Below are 22,206 nucleotides of genomic sequence, written 5' to 3' on the forward strand. Positions count from 1 at the left end.
GCTAAGATGCAGCAGTCAAGCTCTCTCCACTGGGCATCTATAGAAGTTTGTCAACGTTATAGATGACATCCTGAATCTATGCAATTTTTAAGAAAGTGGAGGCACATTCATGCCTTTTTTGTAATGGGACTTACTTGCTAGTCCCAGGACAGATCCTCTGATGTGGTAACACCAAGGAATTAAATGTTATTGACCGTCTCCACTTCCGATTCCCTAACATGGAAAGGCTTATGGACTTGCAGCTTCTTCCTCCTGTAGTCAATAATAAGTTTTTTGGTTTTGCTGACGTTGAGTGAAAGGTGTTGCTGTGGGACTATTCAACCAGATTTTCAACCTCCCTCCGATATGCTGATTTGTCACCACATTCGATATGGCCAACTACAGTGGTGTTATCAGCAAACTTAAATATGGCATTGTCAGTGGAGTTGCACCTAGCCACACAATCATAGTATAAAGTGCTTAGAGCAGATAGATAGATAAGACACAGTTCTGAGGTACTCATTAACAATAAATATCACTCCAAAGGTGCTTTTCTGTAGTTGCCATTGAACTTAAATTGGTCACCTGACTCAGCAGTAATGGAATATAGAATATACTGGGGTACAAGAGTATTAGTTGTGGTAAAATATAAATTCAGGCCTTGCATGTATCTTATTTGAATCAATAACAATTTTCCAAAACTATTCCATTTTTAGGTACCTCTATTTGACCTATTTTTTAAATTTATAAATTTTATTTTATTTCTACACTTAATTACAATTTTTCTCTATTACCTGGAATCACAGTCCTTGCAAATGCCAAAATGATGGCCTCGTTTTTCTCATCATATAGTTAGATGCAGATTTTTAAGCTATGTATTGCCATGTTAAATGTATTGTTTCAAGAGCTTGATATAGTTATCAAAATAAGAACATACATTATTAAAGTATTCCAAATACCCAGTCATCTTAATTTTTGACAAAGTTTACCTACAAAAAAGGCACATTTCCAAATATTATATCCGCAATAGCAAATGTTTATTAGCTCTGCATCACAACTTACCAAATTCATTAATTAAACCTCTTGTTTTGGAAACAAATGGACCAACTTCACTAGGCTGCATTTTTGCTCTCTCCTTCAAATCAGCACCTGCAAAATAAATAAATCTGATTAATACATAATGTACGTTGAAGTTGAACACAAAGACCTTGAATTTCTCAAAGGGGCTAGAAGCGTTATTGAATAAACAAGTTATCTCATTTCAAAATCTGATGGCATGGGTACATATATTTAGGGAAATTATGCAAGTAAAACAAAATGCACACAGCAGCAATATTTCACTTTTTTGAGTTCCAAATGGGTAGCTAGTGGATTTTTTTTTTAATGAACAGTGGAAAATCTTGGGGCAAAAGATTCCTAACAATGAATAACTAGAAAACTTCACAGACCCAAAAGAGGAAAACAAGATGCTAGACATCTGAAACAAAAGTAGAAAATACTGCAAGTACGCAAAAGGTTAATTCCGTACTAGTTAAAGAATTTACAATACTTTAACTGAGGCAGTGGGGAGAAGGGCTTCTCAGCTAAATTCTGGCATGGAGGGATTAGTATATAAAGTAGTGGTCTTCAACCCTGATTTCAGTTCCTCAACTTTCCTGGCACGGATTGCGCTCTTTGGGGGGTAGGTGTCGTTAAATTTCTGGTGGTTGGTGTTGTGGTGCTGCTCCAGATTCCCTCTTTTAGTCAGTGCTTTGTTTGGTGGCACAACGTACATACACTTGTCTTTCACCAAGGTAAATAGAAATTCCTCTTCCCATTCTGGATGGCATTTGTACGTTTTCGCCTTCTTTCATGGAGCCTCTGCCATGCTAGCTAGCTACCTTCCAGGATATCATCAGCGAGAGCCGTATATTGATGTTTGCGACAGTCTAATCTAATCTAATTGGTCACTTTGATGCAGCACAAGCTACGGTGAAAAAACTACAATAGTCACATGATGTCAGCACACATGTGACGCACGACGCTGGGTAGTGGAAAAAGAGAAACACAATAACCAGGGAAAGCAACTAAGTGTGGGTTAGAAACGACTCACATATGCGCTCTAGGGGTAAAATTTACTTTTGCATCAAAAGGTTTATCAGACATAATGTATTTGTAGTATCTACTACTTTGAAAAAGGACCATTCGACAACTTCATGCCCAAAGGAACAACTTTATCTGGGACAGATAAACCAATATTTACCATAGAGGTTTTCACTGAACCACGGTGCATGGCGGAGGGATTATACACACATGCGCACCAGGCAGAAAGAATGGGAGTAAAACTCCGCAACCCCAGAAACAACCTCTCTTTACAAACAGCTTTCCGTAGCGGGAGTATTGCTATATTACCATTATCCTAATTAGTATTGCTTATTTTTATAATGTTCACATTACAACAGTATATGTGTATTTTTTGTTTAGGCTCTACTGGGAAAGTCTCAAAGATTGACCCGCCGATCGCGATCGACTGGTTGACGACCACTAATATAAAGAGTGCTGAAGGGAACTGAGAAGATGAATTGTGAATATGTGCTTCCCCTATCTAGCATTAAGGTGGAGCATTTCTACACACTGAGGTTATAACTCCTTGGAATGCTCTACGTCATATGGTTGTAAAGACACAGTAACTGCATATAACTGCAGTAAGGCACACACTGACTCCATTTGAACAACAAAAGGTGGTGGGAGTGTAGATGTGTCAAGCTCACGACAGGATCAACCATGAACTTATGAATAATGATGGTTCAAGGATACTATTTGCCTACTTCCTCTTTCTTGCTGGTTTATTTGAAAGTTAGTATTAATAAATAAACCCAATGAAGCATACAAGAAAAACTAAGTGCCATTCTTTATTAAATAACATGAATGAGTTATAATGGGAATTATACTTGAGGCTATAATCCACTTGAACCAAATGTTGACAGAATACCCAGACCCCATAGTCTCTTGCATCATCTCTTATTGGATGCGACGAAAGCTGTCACGTCCCTCTCTTATTGTTTGGCTACAAACTCTTCTCAGCCTAAAGATTTCTCAATGGTAATAAGCCTACTGATCCAATATTCAATTAGCCAACCAGGATGCAAGTCTAAACTCCATTGAGGTCAGCACTGAGTAGCTGCTCTGCTTGCACTAGTCTACACAACTCTAGCTCTTGCAGGCAGCTTCTTTTCACCAAGCCCTGGTCAATTCATTGCTGGGGAATATCTGATTCCCAGCATCCAGTTTCAAAACACATCAACGGGAGGGCAGAGTTAGTTCTCAGCGCAGCAGTGCTATCAGCAATACATTTCTTTATGTTCTAATATCCTTTACTGCCAATTCCATTGCTTCTTCTATTCTCAAGAGTCAAGATCATATCCTGAGTGCAAGGCAAAGTACCAGTAAGTACAGTGAAATGACATGCTAAAAGCTGTAACACTCACTTCATGACCAGTCAAACACTAGAAACATTTTGAAACAAAGATACAAGTAAAGCCACAAATACAGAATAAAAAATTGTGACTTTTGAAACATTAGAAACATTTTGAAACAAAGACACAAGTCACAAATACAGAAAACTAAAAATTCACACAATCCAAAATTAAACATGATCCTTGAGAGCAAAAGTGGGTACAAAAAAAAACTTAAGTTTTAGCAATTTAAACACTTCAATCAAGCAACAACCTTTGAATGAACTGCCTGATGACCCACAGTACTTTAGATATACAGTGGCATGCAAAAGTTTGGGTACCCCGGTCAAAATTTCTGTTACTGTGAATAGTTAAGTGAGTAGAAGATGAACTGATCTCCAAAAGTCATAAAGTTAAAGATGAAACATTCAATATTTTAAGCAAGATTAGTGTATTACTTTTGCTTTGTACAATTTTAGAGAGAAGAAAGGAAAAGAGCGCCACGCAAAAATTTGGACACCACAAGAGATTTGAGCTCTCAGATAACTTTTACCAGGGTCTCAGATCTTAATTAGCTTGTTAGGGCTATGGCATGTTCACAGTCATCAATAGGAAAAGCCAGGTGATGCAAATTTCAAAGCTTTATAAATACCCTGACTCCTAAAACCTTGTCCCAACAATCAGCAGCCATGGGCTCCTCTAAGCAGCTGCCTAGCACTCTGAAAATTAAAATAAATGATGCCCACAAAGCAGGAGAAGGCTATAAGAAGATATCAAAGTGTTTTCAGGTACCTGTTTCCTCAGTTCGTAATGTAATTAAGAAATGGCAGTTAACAGGAACGGTGGAGGTCAAGTTGAGATCTGTAAGACCAAGTAAATATTCTGAGAGAACTACTCGTAGGATTGCTAGAAAGGCAAATCAAAACCCCCATTTGACTGCAAAAGACCTTTAGCAGACTCTGGAGTGCTGGTGCACTGTTCTACTGTGCAACGACACCTGCACAAATATGACCTTCATGGAAGAGTCATCAGAAGAAAACCTTTCCTGTGTCCTCACCACAAAATTCAACATCAGAAGTTTGCAAAGGAACATCTAAACAAGCCTGATACATTTTGGAAACAAGCGCTGTGGACTGATGAATTTAAAATATAACTTTTTGGCCGCAATGAGCAAAGGTATGTTTGGAGAAAAAAGGGTGCAGAATTTCATGAAAAGAACACCACTCCAACTGTTAAACATGGGGGTGGATCGATCATGCTTGTGTTGCAGCCAGTGGCATGGGGAGCATTTCACTGGTAGAGGGAAGAATGAATTCAATTAAATATCAGCAAATTCTGGAAGCAAACATCACACTGTCTGTAAAAAAGCTGAAGATGAAAAGAGGATGGCTTCTACAACAGGATAATGATCCTAAACACACCCCAAAATCCACAATGGACTACCTCAAGAGGCGCAAGCTGAAGGTTTTGCCATGGCCCTCACAGTCCCCCAACCTAAACATCATTGAAAATCTGTGGATAGACCTCAAAAGAGCAGTGCATGCAAGACGACCTAAGAGTCTCATAGAACTAGAAGCCTTTTGCAAGGAAGAATGGACGAAAATCCCCCAAACAAGACTCTTACCTGGCTATAGAAAGGTCTTGTTTACAAGCTACGGTACTTGCCAAAGGGGGTGTTACTAAGTACTGACCATGCAGGATGCCCAAACTTTTGCTTCGGGCCCTTTTCCTTTTTTGTTATTTTGAAACTATAAAAGATGGAAATAAATAAAGTAACCTTGCTTAAAATATTACAGAAATGTGTCATCTTTAACTTTATGCCTTTTGGAAATCAGGTCATCTTTTACTCGCTTAGCTATTCACAGTAACAGAAATTTTGACCGGGGTGCCCACACTTTTGCATGCCACTGTATATTAAATATCACTGGCATCATTTCATTATAAGATGTAATGTAAATAATTAGTGAAGATTACAAAAACTGAACCAAAAATGTGTTAACCCTTTCTGGAAAGGTACAATTTTATGTTCACCTTACCACCATTCAATTCCATTATTACTTTGGAAAAATTGAAACTGAATAAACAAGTATATATAAATTAATTTGAATTACAGTTGGCCCTCCTAATCCGCGAGGGATTGGGTTCAGGACCCCTCGCAGATACCAAAATACGCGGATGCTCAAGTCCCTTATTCAACTTGTCTCAATGCGGTGGACCTTAGGACCCAGCGGAACCCCAGTCCTGACGAAGGGTCCCGGCCTGAAATGTCGACAGTGCTTCTCCCTATAGATGCTGCCTGGCCTACTGCGTTTCACCAGCATTTTATGTGTGTTGCTTGAATTTCCAGCATCTGCAGATTTCCTAGTGTTTACCCAGACCTTATTTAACCTGTCTCAGTGCAGTGAGCATTAGGACCCGGTGGCAGAGCTCTGAATCTGCAGTGTTTCTGTTCACGAAAATAATCACGATCACGATTGAAAATAAAGTGGAAATAATAAAGCGATCGGAAAGAGGAGAAACACCATCGGTCATTGTAAAAGTGTGTCTACATCGTCAACGATCGGAACAATTTTAAAGGATAAAGTGAGAAAGGCCCTGCCCCGATGAAAGCTACAATTATTACTAAGCAACGCAGTGGTTTAATTATTGAGTTTTGGGGTTTTGAGTTTTTGAGTTTTTGACCCTCCACATCAACCCAGCACAAATGGAGAGCACACTCGATAGTGATCTGTCACTGGATCAAACTCGGGAACTTCCGTTCCCAAGCGCGGTGCTAAAACATACATTCTTAAGTGTTTTATATGCATAGAAAGGTAAAATATATACTATATACTAAGACAAACGTTTGACTAACTGACACCATCTAATACTGTTCCAGCTTAATTAGTAAGAGAACTTATTTTTTTCAATCCCGATCCACAATAACCCACGCACATCCTCCCATATACTTTAAATCATCTCTAGATTACTTATAATACCTAATATAATGTAAATGCTATGTAAAATAGTTGTTAATACTGCACTGTTTAGGGAATAGTGACAACAAAAAATAGTCTGTACATGCTCGAACAGCAAGTGCTGGAAGAGCACTTCCTGGTTTTCTCGATTCGCGGTTCACAGTTGGTTGAATTCGTGGAAGCGGAACTCGTGGATAAGGAGGGCCGACTGTAGAGTGAATCTGGATGACTTTGAAGAAAGCTTAAAAACACCAATTGGCAATCAGAATCAATCATTGCTGTTCATGGCATCTAACTAGGGCCAAAAACTTAAGCACACTGTGTTCCAAATGATATTCATTTAGTAAACAGCACAATGAAATTATTGCAGACAACATCAGCATCTTACAGGGGGAATAGATCCATGTGCTAGCAGTCAAGTTTTACACAGGCAGGCTAATGCACTACATCTGTAAGCTTGTACTGATTCATACTTTTTCCCAATACATCTCTTCAATAATTCTGAAGCTGAACAATGGTGTATTCAAAACTTTACTCCTGTTATCCCTGATGTTATGTCAACCTTTGCATTCAAGCCAAGATTATATTGGAACAGTACATTTTTCCCAGAAACGTTAACTGTTCAATTTCTACAGAACTTAGGCAGAAAGTATATTATAAAGAATAACAAGATTGTGATAGACTTACAAAAGAAAACAAAAGAAATTAGAACAATTGCTCCATTATCAGAACTGTTCTCTCAATCTGATGTTTCTTTCAGAGAGAATTGTTATTAGTACTTAAGCTTTTTTCATTCTGATCAAGAATGTCTACATTTATTGTCAATTTACATCAAACCTCAAAAGCAAAGCGTGCCAAGTTTCACTGAAATGTTACACAGTACTCTATCCACGACTGAGTCAAACGTTCCTAACTTTGTTAACGCTCACTCATTCATATTCAGTAAAATATAATCACCCCCGTCACCCTTCCTGATATCATTAGGTCAGTATTGTGATCATTTTTTGGCCCCCTTATCTAAGAAAAGATGTGCCGCCCTTGGAAAGGGTTTAGAGAAGATTCCAGGAATGAAAGGTTTAATGTATAAGGAGTGTTTGATGGCTCTGCAACACACACAAACTGCTGGAGGAACTCAGCAGGTCAGGCAGCATCCATGGAAATGGATAAACAGTCGACATTCCAGGCTGAGACCCTTCTTTAGGGCCATTGGTATGAGAAGTGTTTGATAGCTCCGAGCCTGTACTCACTGGAGTTTAAAAGAATGAAGAGGGATCCCATTGAAACCCATCAAGTATTGAAAAGCCTAGATTGAGTGGACTTGGAGAGGACGTCTCCTATTGTGGGGGAGTCTTGAACCAGAGGGTACAGCCTCAGAATAGAGGGAAATCTCTTCAGAACAAAGAGAAGGAATTTCTTTCACCAGACAGTGGTGAATCTGTGGAATTCATTGCTACATATGGCTGTGAAGGCCAAGTCATTGGGAATACTTCTTGATTAGTAATGACATCAAAGGTTATGGAGACAAGGCAGGAAAACGGGATCGAGAGGGATAATGAATCAGTCATGATGGACAGAATAGCCTAATTCTGCTCCAATGTCTTATCCACAAGCAAAATGAAGTTGAAATGCTGGAAGGCCACAACTATCACTATAACTATGTATAATATAAAATGTCACTTCTATAACAGAAATGAGGGAAGTAAATTAGGACAAATTTGTTACCTCATCTTGTAGAAATGTAATATTTCAATTATCAACTTAGAATAATATAAAAGGTATTCCAAGTGTAGCACCACCCATCTTCACTACTTTTAAAATTAACTGCTATATGCCAGTTACTCAAAGGGGCATTGAATTCCTTTACATATTAGCTTTTGGTCTGCAAGAAGGAAAAGAAAACAATTGTTGATTTGTTATGAAAGGAAGCTAACAGCAGCAGCCATTTTTCAACCGGCGTGCTTGTTTCCTATTTAGAGCTCATTAGGCCCTGGCCTTAAAAAGGTTCTTTCATCCCAAAATGAGTCCTGCTTTGTTTTCAGAAAAGTAAATTAGCTAATTCTTTTGGATGTCAGCCATTGCTGGGAATAATACAATGGATAACTTTTAAGCATTATGTATGTTAATCTCAAACCAACATTTTAAAGATGTTTCACCTACTTCAAAAATTACATAAGTGAATGGATTCATCTGCTGAAGTAGCTAATAGTACACCAATTACTATAACAAAGAACCAGATCAATATCTGGTCAGAATTATTCAGCAGTTTGATACTTCGGGTAGAAGTGCAATGAAAAGATAAATAACAAGCAACAATGTTTCCTAATGACCGAACATCCTTTCTAAAAGAACAACTTGCCAAAGAAAAACTCTAACTTCAGTGCAGGTATAAAATTTACAGTATCGGACTGATCATTTACTTGTTACATGTCCAGCCTGATTCTCTGGCTTAATAAGGAATAAATATAATCAGTTTTACACTCCCACTCAAGTTCAAAAAAATTCAACTTCAAAATATGGCTTAACAATACAAAGTTGTAATGATTTGGTGAAATCTTTACCCCAAAATAAAACCATAATTATTGCTTAATGGATTTCAGTTTTGCATCTCTAATATTCCAAAAGTTGTGCTGAAGCCAAAGGTGTGAAGGCTTTGATTTTACAAATGCATTTCACCTTTTAGTTCATAAATGTATTGAGATGCTATTTTTATTAGTGTTACATTTTCTGTTCCCCTTTCTTATTTAAGTATTTCCTTTTTTTTTAGTACTGTTTCATGCAGATTAATAATTTTCTGAGGAGTGATTTGAATAAGTCATGAAGTTGTGACCAGAATAAATTGGAAGGAAGAAGTTGAACATTTACAGACATATATTGCTTCTAATTATCGTAATCTAATGATTATTAATTTTGAAAAATTAGTGATTCATATTCCTCTTCTTAGAATGATGTCTATTGTATTTATACTACTTACTTTATGGAAGATTCTAGGCATGCTTCACTTTTTAGTGGATATATCACAAACCTGAAAGTAGCAGATGAGGTGATAGAGAAATTCTGCTCTGATTTTGAAATTTAACTGATCAAAGACCGAACAGAATCCACCTTGATGACTTCAATGTCAGTCTTGGAAAGTGCTGCATAGAAGATGCAAGAAAAGCCAGCTGTAACGCAATCTTCCTCTTGATGAATTGCTTGAACATGATTGAGTTATAACCAAAGCCCAACTATGAAGTTATATCATCATCTAAGCAAGGCACCATAGGTACAAAGATAGCAAGGATTTAGAGAGCTATGCACCAAACCTAGGCAAGTGGAACTAGCTCAGAGGACATATTGATCGGCTTGATGAGTTGAGCCAAAGGGTATGTTTCTTGCTGTATAACTCTAAGAAAGTCAATGTCATTTTCACCATTATGACTGCTAAACAAACCTTTTCCTCATATGGTTTCTCACCTCTATCACCAAGGCATCTAAATAATGACGGAACAGAAACAGTGTCACAGAAACATTAACACTGAAAGATACCGTTCTGCAAAGAAAATTCTGCTCTGTCAATGTCTCATAGCCAACTTGGTGACACCCAATTAAGATATACTGCAGATTAACACCTGTGAAGAATCTCCTAAATTCGGTGTCACAAAGCATTGAAATGCTTTTAATCAGAAAAAACCAATAAATCCAGGAATAAATTACACAGAAATTAAATGGAATCATTTATGTCTGCTAAAAGCCATTGAATTAAGGAGTATTGCCGAAAACATTCATTTTGTAATTTTGGTAACATAATAGAAAAAGAACACGTTTGAATTTGTTAAAAACAAAGAAAGAGAAGGAGAGTTCAATTACAGACAGTAAAAGTTTAAAAAGTAGAAACCTCTATTGTGCAAACAGAGCTTCTGTCATTGCCAAGAAAAAACAGTAAACAGTGATAAAAACGCCAAAGAAATAGAGTGGTGGCACACTGCTCATGTACCTTCGCTTACCAACTAATAATGAGCTAAACTTTGTTGAATCAACAGATGGAAGAACCTTTCCAAGTTTGTTCCTGTATGAAGTAATTACCAAGTTTAAACAAAAAAGGTTTTGTGCAAAAAAAAGTAAGATATTATCATGTAACCAGAACACTGGATTATGTCAACTGCAATTACTCCTCAATTAAGCAAAACTACGGTACCAATTTAGAACTCTTTAACATCAGTTTGGGTTAGCTACAAATCATCAATTCAAGGAGATCAGGAGCACCTAAACAAGTTAAATTGTTTATAAATATGAAAAAGTTAAAAGTATTGAGCCTAATTAGAAAATACTCAAGTGAAACATTGTTCAAAGAAATTAAATGATCTGTATTTCAACTACAAAAATTCTAATAAAAAATATTTCTTGGAATGCCAATCCCTCCTATAAATGTCCCGCAATTCAAAAGGAAGTACAGTGACCAAATACAATTGCACATTCTAAAATTAAATGTTCTATATATATTTTAATAACCTCAGTCTATCCATAGCAAACAACAAAGGGAACAAATGAGAGTTTATTCTGTATGTGAGGGGCATGTAAAGTATTGCTAGAAAGTTTCGGAACCATGTAGAATTTACACTAGTGAAATTTAAGAGACTACTAGACAGGTATATGGAGGAACTTAAGGTGGGGGGATATATGGAAGGCAGAGTTTAAGAGTTGGCACAACATTGTGGGCCAAAGGGCCTATACTGTGCTGTACCATTCTATGTGATCATATTTTCCTACAAGTCCTAAAAACTAGATAAAGAGAACCCAATTAAATAAATAACACAAAAAGCATTATATTGTTCATTTAATTATTGAGAAAACAATCCAATATTATATGTATTTGTTGGAAAAAGTATGTGAACCTTTGCTTTCAGTAACTGGTATGACCCCTTTGTACAGCAATAACTTCAACCAAATGTTTGTGGTGACTATTGATCAGTCCTGCACATCAGCTTGAAAAAATCTTAGGCCATTCCTCTTTGCAAAACTGCTTCAACCTGGGATGTTGGCTGACTTCTTTGCATGAATTGCTTGCTTCAGATCCTTCCACAACATTTCAACAGGATTGCAGTCAGGACTTTGACTCGGCCATTCCAAACACACATTTTCTTTTTAAACCATTCCATTGTTGATTTACTCTGGTCTTTTGGTTCACTGTCTTGTTGCATTATCCAACTTCAATCAAGTTTCAGGTGACGGACTGCTATTCTGACATTCTCCTGTAAAATGTCTTGATACAATTTTGAATTCACTGTTCCCTCAATGATTGCAAGTTGTCCAATCCCTGAGTCAGCGAAGCAGCCTCAAACCATGATGCACCTTTCACCATTCTTCACAGTTGGGATGAGGTGTGCATTTCTGCCAAGAAGTTTAACTTCTGTCTCATCTGACCACTGAACATTGTCTCAGAAGCATTGTGGAACATTCAGGTGGTCTTTTGCAAACTTGAGACATGCAACAATGTTTTTTTTGAGAAAGCAGTGGTTTCTTCCATGACGTCTTTCCATGAACACCATTCTTGTTCAGTATTTTTTATATATATAGTGGACACATGAACAGAGCAAGTTCTAGAGATTTCTGCAGGTCTTTTGCCCTTGGGTTCTTTTTCACTTCCTTCAGCACTGCATGTTGTGCTCTTGCTGTGATCTTTGCAGGCCGCCCGCTCCTAGGGAGAGTAGCAACTATACTAAAGTTCCTCCATTTCCTCTTACTGTGGACTGATAAACACTCGGGTCTTTTGAAATGCTTCTGTAGCCATTTCCAGCTTCATGGATCTCTACAATTCTTCTTCAAAGGGTCTATGAAAGTTGTTTTGATCAAGGCATGATGCACATAAACAAGTCCTTCTCAAGAAGTGCAGGCTCTGTCAGTAACCTGACTTTATGTGTCTTTTTTTTTTACATAGCCGGGCACCTCCACAACCCATACTTCCAATCTCATTTTATTGATTGGAACACCTGACTTCAAATAGCTTTTGTAGAAGGCATCACCCCAGACATTCACATACTTTTTCCAACAAATACATGCAATATGAATCATTTTTCTCAATGAATTAATGAACAAGTATAATGTTTTGTGTTATTTATTTAATTGGGCTCTCTTTATCTTGTTTTAGGACTTACATTAAGATCTGATCACATTTTAGGTCATATTTATGCAGAAATAGAGAAAATTCTACAGGGTTCATAAACTTTCTAGCACAACTATAGATTCAAAGACCTAACCAAAGGCCAAAGTGCTGTATAACACATCCCTTTATTACTCATAAATTCCAATGTCACATTGTACTCTTTTGCAAAGTGGTTGTGTTGCTTTTTGAAAGCAATCCAGTTTGAATTTGAATAAATTGACTACATATGTACAGAGAAAGACTGACAGAAATGAAAAACAAGTGGACAAATTCAGAAGTGGACTTATACAGCAGAAAGAAATCATAATAAAAAGATCATTAAGTACAATTTTCTCCTCATTTACTGCGGGGAAAAAATTAAGTTCTAAAGTGGCTTAATTTTCCAGGTTTTACAAGGCTATAGTCAAATAGTGTAAGCGTTTACATTGTAAACTTTTGATTGGAAGGAGAACACCAGCAGAGATGACAAGAGAACAGCAGCTGCTGAGTGGGAATCTGGTTGGTTGCAGGTGGTGCTCCATAAGGGTTGATGTTGGGGCTGGTGCTTTTCATGTTGTACGTCAATGATTTGGATGATAGAATTGATGACTTTTTTCTGATTTGTAGATGATACAAAGATCTGCTATCAGAGAGGGGAGACTGGATTTTTAAGATTGCTGGTGAGATCACTTCACTACAGAGATGGGAGTCTACCTTCCTAAAATTGCTATTGAGATTACTCTGCTATGTAGAGTGGAGACTGTCTTTTTAAATCACTGGTGATACCACTCTGCTACAGAGAAGGAGAAAGTTGCCCAGGTTTTCTGAGTTTTGATGTGGACTTGGACTGAGGACTTCTTTTTCAGTCTTTTTTTTTGTATTCTGTGTTTTTTGCCCAATATTTCTTGTTTTTTGGTGTATGGGGAGAGGGATTTATGTGTTGATGTGCCTGTTCCATTTTTGTTCATTTTTTTGTGCTGGGAGGAGGGATTTGGGGGTTGATGATCATGCCATTCTTTATTTTCCTGGTTTCATGGCTATCTAGAGAAGAATAATTTCAGAGTTGTATACTTTGGTAATAGATGAATCTTTGAACCTTGATAAGTGGATGGTCTGGTAATGCTGAGGAAACAGGGAGTCTGCAGAGGACTTAGCCATATTAGGAGAATGTGCAAAGAAGTGGCAGATGGAATATAGTGTAGGAAAGTGTAAGATCATATATTTTGGTAGAAGGAATAAAGTTGTAGACTATTTTCTGAACTTGAAGAAAATTCAAAAATCAGGTGTAAAGGGACTTGGGAGTCCTCATGCAGAATTTCCTAAAGGTTAACTTGCAGGTTGAGTCAATGGTAAGTAAGGCAAATACAATGTTAGCCTCGAGTTTGAGAGAACTAGAATATAAAAGGATGTAATACCAAGGTTTTATAAGGCATTGGTCAAACCACATTTGGAGAATAGGGAGCAGTTTTGGGCTCCTCATCCATGAAAGGATGTGCTGGCATAGGAGAGGGTCCAGAGCAGGTTCATAAGAATGTTTCAGGGAATGAAAGCATTACCTTACGAGGAGTGTTTGATGGCTCTGTGTCTGTACTTGCTGGAGTTTAGAAGAATGAGGGGGGAATCTCATTGAAACCTATCAAATTTTGAAAGGCGAGATTGAGTGGATGTGAAAAATGTTTTCAATAGTGGAGGAGTCTAAGACCAGAAGACACAGCCTCAGATTAGAGGGATGCCCATTTAGAACAGAGGTTTCTTTAGCATCACGCTGGAAGAACTCAGCAGGTCAAGGTAGCATCTATGGAGAAGAATAAACATTTCAGGCCTGGGGACAGAAAATCTGGAATTCATTGCCACAGATGGCTATGGAGGAGAAGTCAATGGGTATACTCAAAACAGAGATTGAAAGGTTCTTGATTATTCAGGGCGTCAAATGTTATGAGGAGAATGGTATTGAGAGGGATAATAAATCAGCCATGGTGGAGCAGACTCAATGGGACAAATGGCTTAATTCTGCTCCTATGTCTTATGGTCTTAAAAAGTAAACAGTTCCACACTTGGTCACAACTACATCAGTTTACAAATGCTATGGTCTGGAAATTCATGTGCACCTTAACGAACAGCCTAGGCCTCAGATACTTAATATGTACTCAGGTGCTACCTGCTGCATTCAAGATGTTGAGTAAGATTTGAGGGGACATTGCTGCATAGCACCGATGGATAATTATAGTGGGAAACAACAGCATAGCAATAGTTGGAAGTAGTCAGGATATAGCCACAGAGAGCTTGAGAGTTGAGAGATTTAACTAAGTAAATGAATCAGTATGGCAGCACAATGACAGAAGGTTGGAAGTTTACTGTTCTCATTCTATACACATCTGATGCACAAGTTGGATTGGGACTACACAGATAATTTGCACTTGGAAGCACTTGTTCAAATTTCTGGGGTAACAGACAACAACTTGGAAACAGTCATTTCCATTTCACTTGAAGTGGAGGAGAAGAAACCAAGTTTCATGTAATTAACTTACTAGGCATATGTCTGAAATTTTGCTATTAAAAGAATTTATTTGGCACCAGACACTTGGTGACATCAAGAAATTTATTCTGCTGATTTTTAATTTTATGCTGGCATTGTTAAATCAACATACGCAAATTTTTTAAATAATTATATTGCTAGTGAAGGAACTAAGGCATCAAAATGACTTCAAATGAGCATATAAACGCATGTTCTCAAGTTCAAGGAAGAAAAAACTACTAAATAAAAGCACAGCATAAACCATGCACAAGTAACATGATATATGACATCTTGCACTGATGCAATACATTGCTTGACACCAGCAAAGTGCTAAATTAGCTGTTTGACATTAGAATTAAAAAGCAACAACTGATGCTGTATTGCCAATCACATCAACTCAAATGTCACTGAGGAAGATTTTTCAAAGTACAGGTTAACAGAATCTTCAGATAGCGACTCCATTAATTTTAAATTATTGACAATGTCATTGGTTGTTTCAATTTGAGTTCTTCTTGATGCTTTTCCCACATTTCCAACAACCGCTTCATAGAATCAGAATCAGAATCAGAATCAGACTTTAATCGCCAAGTACCTATGCACATACAAGGAATTTACTTCCGGCAGGTGTTGTCTCTCTGCTCATAACAATAATAATGATAAATATAAATGAAAATATAGATTATACATACAGGTAGTGCAATCCAAGTACTGTAGATTCCGTACTACAGAGCGCACCTGATTAAAAGCCGCAGGCTCTAATTTTAGAAAGAAAATCAATTTTGTACTTGTACAAGCCGCACCGGATTTTAAGCCGCAGGTGTCCCACGTTGTAATATGAGATATTTACACAGAAAGATATTACAAGTGAGGATTTTTTAACTTTTAATTAAATCCGTATGGTAACATAAACAAATACATATTGCAAATGCTTTTTTTCGAACCGTGCCTGTAACACGGCTACTTTTAAATATACATACGTATCGGTAACACACAAATTACGTTGCGTATACTTTTTTACTGAACAGTGCACGAACAACATTCCAATATCTCCTAACGACTGGTAAAAAAATAAATACTGCAGCCTACCAGGAAAAGTTATTGATCGCCTTTAACTTAAAAGCAGCGTTCTTGCGCGGGTCTAATGCGCTCGCCCCCACCTTTCCGTTTATCGCAAACCGGTATTTTCCCACAAGACGTGGCGAAACCGGATGTGACGTCATAGCATCCCGGGATGTAGTACAGAAAACAAATATACTTAAAACACTTCTAACTTTAACTAGAAAATACTAACAAATGAATTACTAAGCGAAAATATTATAAACTAAATAACTGCCATAAAGGCAGCACAATGCTTTTCTTCGAGTGTTTTCCATGTTGATGAGGGTGAGTACAAATGACTGATTTACAATAATTTAATTGTGAAAGTGCGCTTGATTTATCGTACAATTTCATTGGACCTCTGTGAACTACTCATCAATTTTATTGGTCTACTGTTACGAGGCAAAATGTTTTTGGCGGCATGAAAAAAAACCATGCATTAGCTGCACCGTAGTAAAGGCCGCAGTGTTCAAAGCTGTTCAAAGCGTGGGAAAAAAGTAGCGGCTTATAATCCGGCATCTACGGTAATAGTTAGCCGACAGTTAACCGGCAGTTAACTGTTCAGCAAAGTGACCGCAGTAGGGAAAAAACTTCTCCAGTGCCTATTAGTCTTAGTCTGGAGGGATCTGAAGCGCCTACCAGACGGAAGCAGATCAAACAGTCCGTGCGCAGGATGGGAGGAGTCCTTTATGATGTTCCCCGCCCTCTTCTTCAACCTGGAAGAGTACAGGTCCACAATAGAGGGCAGGGAGGCTCCAATGATGCGCTCGGCAGTCCTCACTGTGTGCTGAAGTCTGGTTCTATCCTGCTTGGTGGCGGCTCCAAACCACACAATGATGGAGGTGCACAGGACAGACTCAATGACTGCAGTGTAGAACTGCAGCAGCAATTCCTGAGGCAGACCATATTTCCTCAAGAGCCGCAGGAAATACATCCGCTGCTGGGCCTTCTTCAGGATGGAGCTGATAGCTCCAGGGATCCCAGTTCAATTCTGACTTCAGGCTATTTGTGTAGAGTTTGCACATTCTCTCTGTACCTACATGGGTTGGGTTAATTAGTGGCTACAAATTACCATTCTGTGGATAAGTGGTTAAAAGAATAATCAAAGGGGAATTGATGGGTATGCAAGAGGAAATGTATTGCCATGGAGAAATGAGAGAAAGGAAAAAGACTGAAAAGGATTGTTCTGATCGGAGCAAGTAAAAATCTGATAGGTTAAATAATAAGCTAAATAAGAGGTTTTACTTTCAATTATTGGCCCCTTAAATCTGTAACTATTTCCTCTGGTGTAGAGCCAGAACCTAAGCCTGCTTCTGGTAGGCTGTTTCCACTATTCACTTTTCTTCTGTTGAGAAGGCAACAGCTTATTATTTAGAACACAGCAGTTATTTACATTGCTACTAACCAATCTATCCTAAAAAATAATCTACATCAGAACACTGCTGTTGCTGCATAAATTAATGTCACAAGACAGCTTCCATAACTTCATTGTCACTGGCTTGTATCTGCTCAAGATTTTACAGGAACTATTCAACAATGCTGCCTGTGTTGCCCTGCATTACTCCAACTAGCAACTTGTGCAATTCTGTTAAGATCAGTTCCTTCACAATAATCCTAAACATCAAGTGAATCAAAAGAGCTGCAAGTTTGATTCCCAAAGTAACAATCTCCCACCAATATTGTGGGGAATCGTCAAAAAAAAACCAAAATGCCACATGATATTTAAAATGTCTACAAGTTAAACTTTTTTTAAAAATGCAGTACAGTGCATATACTATTTTTTTTAAAAACACAAACATTCACTGTTACTCAAATGTTTCTGAAGGTCAGAAATATTTCATATTTTATCTCTGTAACAGCCAGCAGGTGTGGCTTAGCTGTCTGACAAAAACTCAGGGACACTACTTGTTCTCAAACACGAGAAAATCTGCAGATGGTGGAAAACCAAAGCAACATACATAAAATGCTGGAGGAACTCAGCAAGCCAAGCAGCATCTATGGAAAAGAGTAAACAGTCGACGTTTCAGGCCAAGACTATTCATCACTCTTGTTCTGGTTCCTTTTACGTAATAGATACCATTATATTATGGAAGACTCTTGTCACCAGACAGTGCCTTACACACCACTAAAGTGAGAATAACACAAATCAACTGGAGGTTATTTATAAGTGTCAAGCACTAATGTGTATTAATATACAAATCACAATGCATTAATGGCACTCCAGGACAAATACTTTCCAGGTGACGTCAGGTATGTGACCAGTATCCTATCAGCATAGGTCAGGAGTGTCACCAACACAAGTTCTCCCCTAGACACCTGGAAGTTTCTGATCAAAGTTTTATGATTCTATGATCAGTCATACCTCAGAGAATAGCATTTACATAGTTCTACCTTCTGTGCTTCAAATATTGTCTCAGTTTACGCCTGACTACTTAAATATTCTCAGAAAGATTCTAGATACTTAGAAAAGGTGACCTGAATTACTTGAGTCACATAAGCCATATAATACAAGAAAACAATTAAATTCTTGGAAGCGAAGTGCTGGCGGTAAGTACATTAGAGAGTCTTCCAAATAGCAATTGTAGATCAAAGCATGATTAACTGATCAAGTGGAAAAATCCAATGTTATTACCATTAAAAACCGTTAAGTATTTTCAATAATGCTTTGTTCCCTATCAAAATTAATTTCAAAAGCTCTACCATGCCATCTCATCTCTACTCTGAAGTTCTTGAATGTAATGCAAATTCCTAAATCAAGATGCAACTTTTCTGCAATTCTATGTTGATCCTCTAAAAACAAGTTTCAGTTCTGCAAGTGCTCTTAAATATTCTTATTCTGTTAAAATTTATATACTCTGGCAATGCCCTATAAGCAAAATAAAAACTGCAGATATTGGAAATCTGTCAAAAATACAGAAAATGTTACAAGTATTAGAGTTGACAAAGGGTTGGTTATCAAAACCTATTAAAGGGTTATGAGGGGAGGCCAGGATTCACCTTAGTGTGGAAACAGCAATCTTAAAGCAATCGTGCTAAATTGCCATTTCGCAAATGATTGCAATCATGGAGCACAAGCCAAGCCCAGAATCAAATTAAATATTTGTCTTACATCAGAATGACACAGCTTTATTTAGGAACAATGGACTGTTGGTAGGTTAATTTGCTACTGTAAACTGCACCGTGCATACACAAGTGGTAGTCTCTTTTGAGGATTTGTTGATCATGTGGCAAGAAAATTAGATTACCATGGAAGAGTAGTCAATGACTGACCCAGACTTTGTGAGCTGAAGGACCAACTTCCATGCTGTATCCCTCTCTGACTTTTCTCAGCAAGCCATGCGGCATTTATGGAGAATGAAACAAGAGTCAGCATTTCAGGGTAATAATTTTTTTATTCATGTTGACTCCACTGTTCTCTTTCTACAGATGTTGCCTGCATCTCCAGGATTTGGGAATACCTCCAGCATTTTCTGTATTAATATTCACCACAGAGGTGAAATCTTTATCAACCATTCAGTTAATGGCACTGATAACCACAGTTCTTTCTACAACATCAATAGTCTAGAATCTTTCATATTTCTATATTGTCCCCATCATAATATACACACTGCAATGAAAAAAAGAGTTGAGATCAGTCCCCAGTTGTATGTTGATGATCTATATTCGTAATTTAGATTTCTCCCATCTCTTGTCTCAATACACGATTGCTCAGCCAACATCAGTAATGTACAAGCTGGAACTCTCGAAAGTTAAACAGTAGGCAAGACTGAAGACAACACATTTACTTTCCTTGAGAGACAAATTTCTACTCAGTCTGCAATCTTCAACTAATTCTAGTCTCATGTGAATCTGCACTCTAGTTCAGCATACCATGATACCAGTACCATAGAGTCAATGCTCTGGCCTTCTCTCCCCAATCCAGGGGTTCCCAACCTTTTTATGCTGCAGACATCTACCATTAACTGAGGGGTCCCGTGGACCCTAGGTTGGGAACCGTTGCTCTTTTCTGCTTTCTCCTCCTGTTTAACAAGTCCCATCTTTTTGAATAGTACATCACCATGCCTCCTAGAACCTTTATAACAAAAATCGTAGTCAAAATAGTTTAATCAACTGAAGTCATTGCAGATATTTTGCTACATTAAGTGCTAAATATATGCAACAAGACATACAGTGGAATGCAAAAGTTTGGGCAACCCTGGTCAAAATTTTTGTTACTGTGAATAGTTAAGTGAGTAGAAGATGAACTGATCTCCAAAAGTCATAAAGTTAAAGACGAAACATTCTTTTCAACATTTTAAGCAAGATTAGTGAATTATTTTTGTTTTGTACAATTTTAGAGTGAAAAACAGCAAAAGGAGCACCATGCAAAAGTTTGGGCACCCCAAGAGATTTGAACTCTCAGATAACTTTTACCAATGTCTCAGACCTTAATTAGCTTGTTAGGGCTATGGCTTGTTCATGGTCATCCTTAGGAAAGGCCAGGTGATGCACATAAACAAATCTTTCTCGAGAAGTGCAGGCTCTGTCAGTAACCTGACTTTGTGTGTCTTCTTTTTTTTAAACAGAGCCAGGCACCTCCACAACCCATACTTCCAATCCATCTTATTGATTGGAACACCTGACTCCAAAGAGACCAAGAAAACTTTCCGAGACAACTACTCGTAGGATTGCTAGAAAGGCAAATCAAAACCCCCGTTTGTCTGCAAAAGACCTTCAGGAAGATTTAGCAGACTCTGGAGTGGTGGTGCACTGTTCTACTGTGCAGCGACACCTGCACAAATATTACCTTCGTGGAAGAGTCATCAAAGAAAACCTTCCTGCATCCTCACCACAAAATTCAGCGACAGAAATTTGCAAAGGAACATCTAAACAAGCCTGATGCATTTTGGAAACAAGTCCTGTGGACTGATGAATTTAAAGTAGAACTTTTCAGCTGCAATGAGCAAAGGTATGTTTGGAGAAAAAAGGGTGCAGAATTTCATGAAAAGAATACCTCTCCAACTGTTAAGCACAGGGGTGGATCGATCATGCTTTGGGCTTGTGTTGCAGACAGTAGCGCAAGGAACATTTCACTGGTAGAGGGAAGAATGAATTCAATTAAATATCAGCAAATTCTGGAAGCAAACATCACACCATCTGTGAAAAAGCTGAAGGTGAAAAGAGGATGGCTTCTACAACAGAATACTGATCCTAAACACACCCCAAAATCCACAATGGACTACCTCAAGAGGCACAAGCTGAAGGTTTTGTCATGGTCCTCACAGTCCCCCGACCTAAACGTCATCGAAAATCTGTGGATAGACCTCAAAAGAGTAGTGCATGCAAGCCGGCCCAAGAATCTCATAGAACTAGAAGCCTTTTGCAAGGAAGCATGGGCGAAAATCCCCCAAACAAGAATTGAAAGACTCTTAGCTGGCTACAGAAAGCATTTACAAGCTGTGATACTTGCCAAAGGGGGTGTTACTAAGTACTGACCATCCAGGGTGCCCAAACTTTTGCTTCAGGCCCTTTTCCTTTTTTGTTATTTTGAAACTGTAAAAGATGGAAATAAAAAAGTAATCTTGCTTAAAATATTAAAGAAATGTGTCATCTTTAACTTTATGCCTTTTGGAAATCAGGTCACCTTTTACTTGCTTAGCTATTCACAGTAACAGAAATCTTGACCGGGGATGCCCAAACTTCTGCATGCCACTGTATCTTTCAACTTTAATACTAAAGTAAGAGTCCTGAAGAGAGAAGATAGGAAGATAGGGAACTAGGTAGGAAGCTAAAAACCTGGACCACAAGGTTAGTAACCTATGAATTGCTGCCTGTGCCATGTGCCAATGAAGGTATGAATAGAATGAATGTGTAGCTGATGAATTGGTGCAGTGGTCAGCTCTCAGAATTTCAGATTTCTGGATCATGGCGATCTCTTCTGGTGAAAGTATGCGCTGTACAAAATAGACAGGTTACATTTGAACTTGAGGGGGATAAATATCCTTGCAGGGAAATTTGTTTGACCTGCTGGGGAGAGCTTGGACTAGTTTGGCAGAGGTATGGGAACCAGAGTGTTAGGTCAGAGGATGGGGATACTGGTATGCAGGTAGATACAGCATGTAGAGC

The 22,206-nt window shown here is 38.0% G+C and overlaps 1 protein-coding gene across 1 annotated transcript in view; it reads right to left on the minus strand.

The window, feature by feature from the left end:
• auh (AU RNA binding protein/enoyl-CoA hydratase) overlaps positions 1-22,206 on the minus strand; it is a 186,899-nt gene that overhangs the window by 127,156 nt on the left and 37,537 nt on the right. Inside the window, exon 4 of the mRNA XM_073071898.1 lies at positions 1,042-1,128. Coding sequence (XP_072927999.1) covers positions 1,042-1,128 — 87 coding nt within the window. The remainder of the gene's footprint in view (positions 1-1,041; positions 1,129-22,206) is intronic.

The sequence above is a fragment of the Hemitrygon akajei genome, chromosome 2 (genome assembly GCF_048418815.1).
Source record: "Hemitrygon akajei chromosome 2, sHemAka1.3, whole genome shotgun sequence".
Taxonomy (NCBI): domain Eukaryota; kingdom Metazoa; phylum Chordata; class Chondrichthyes; order Myliobatiformes; family Dasyatidae; genus Hemitrygon; species Hemitrygon akajei.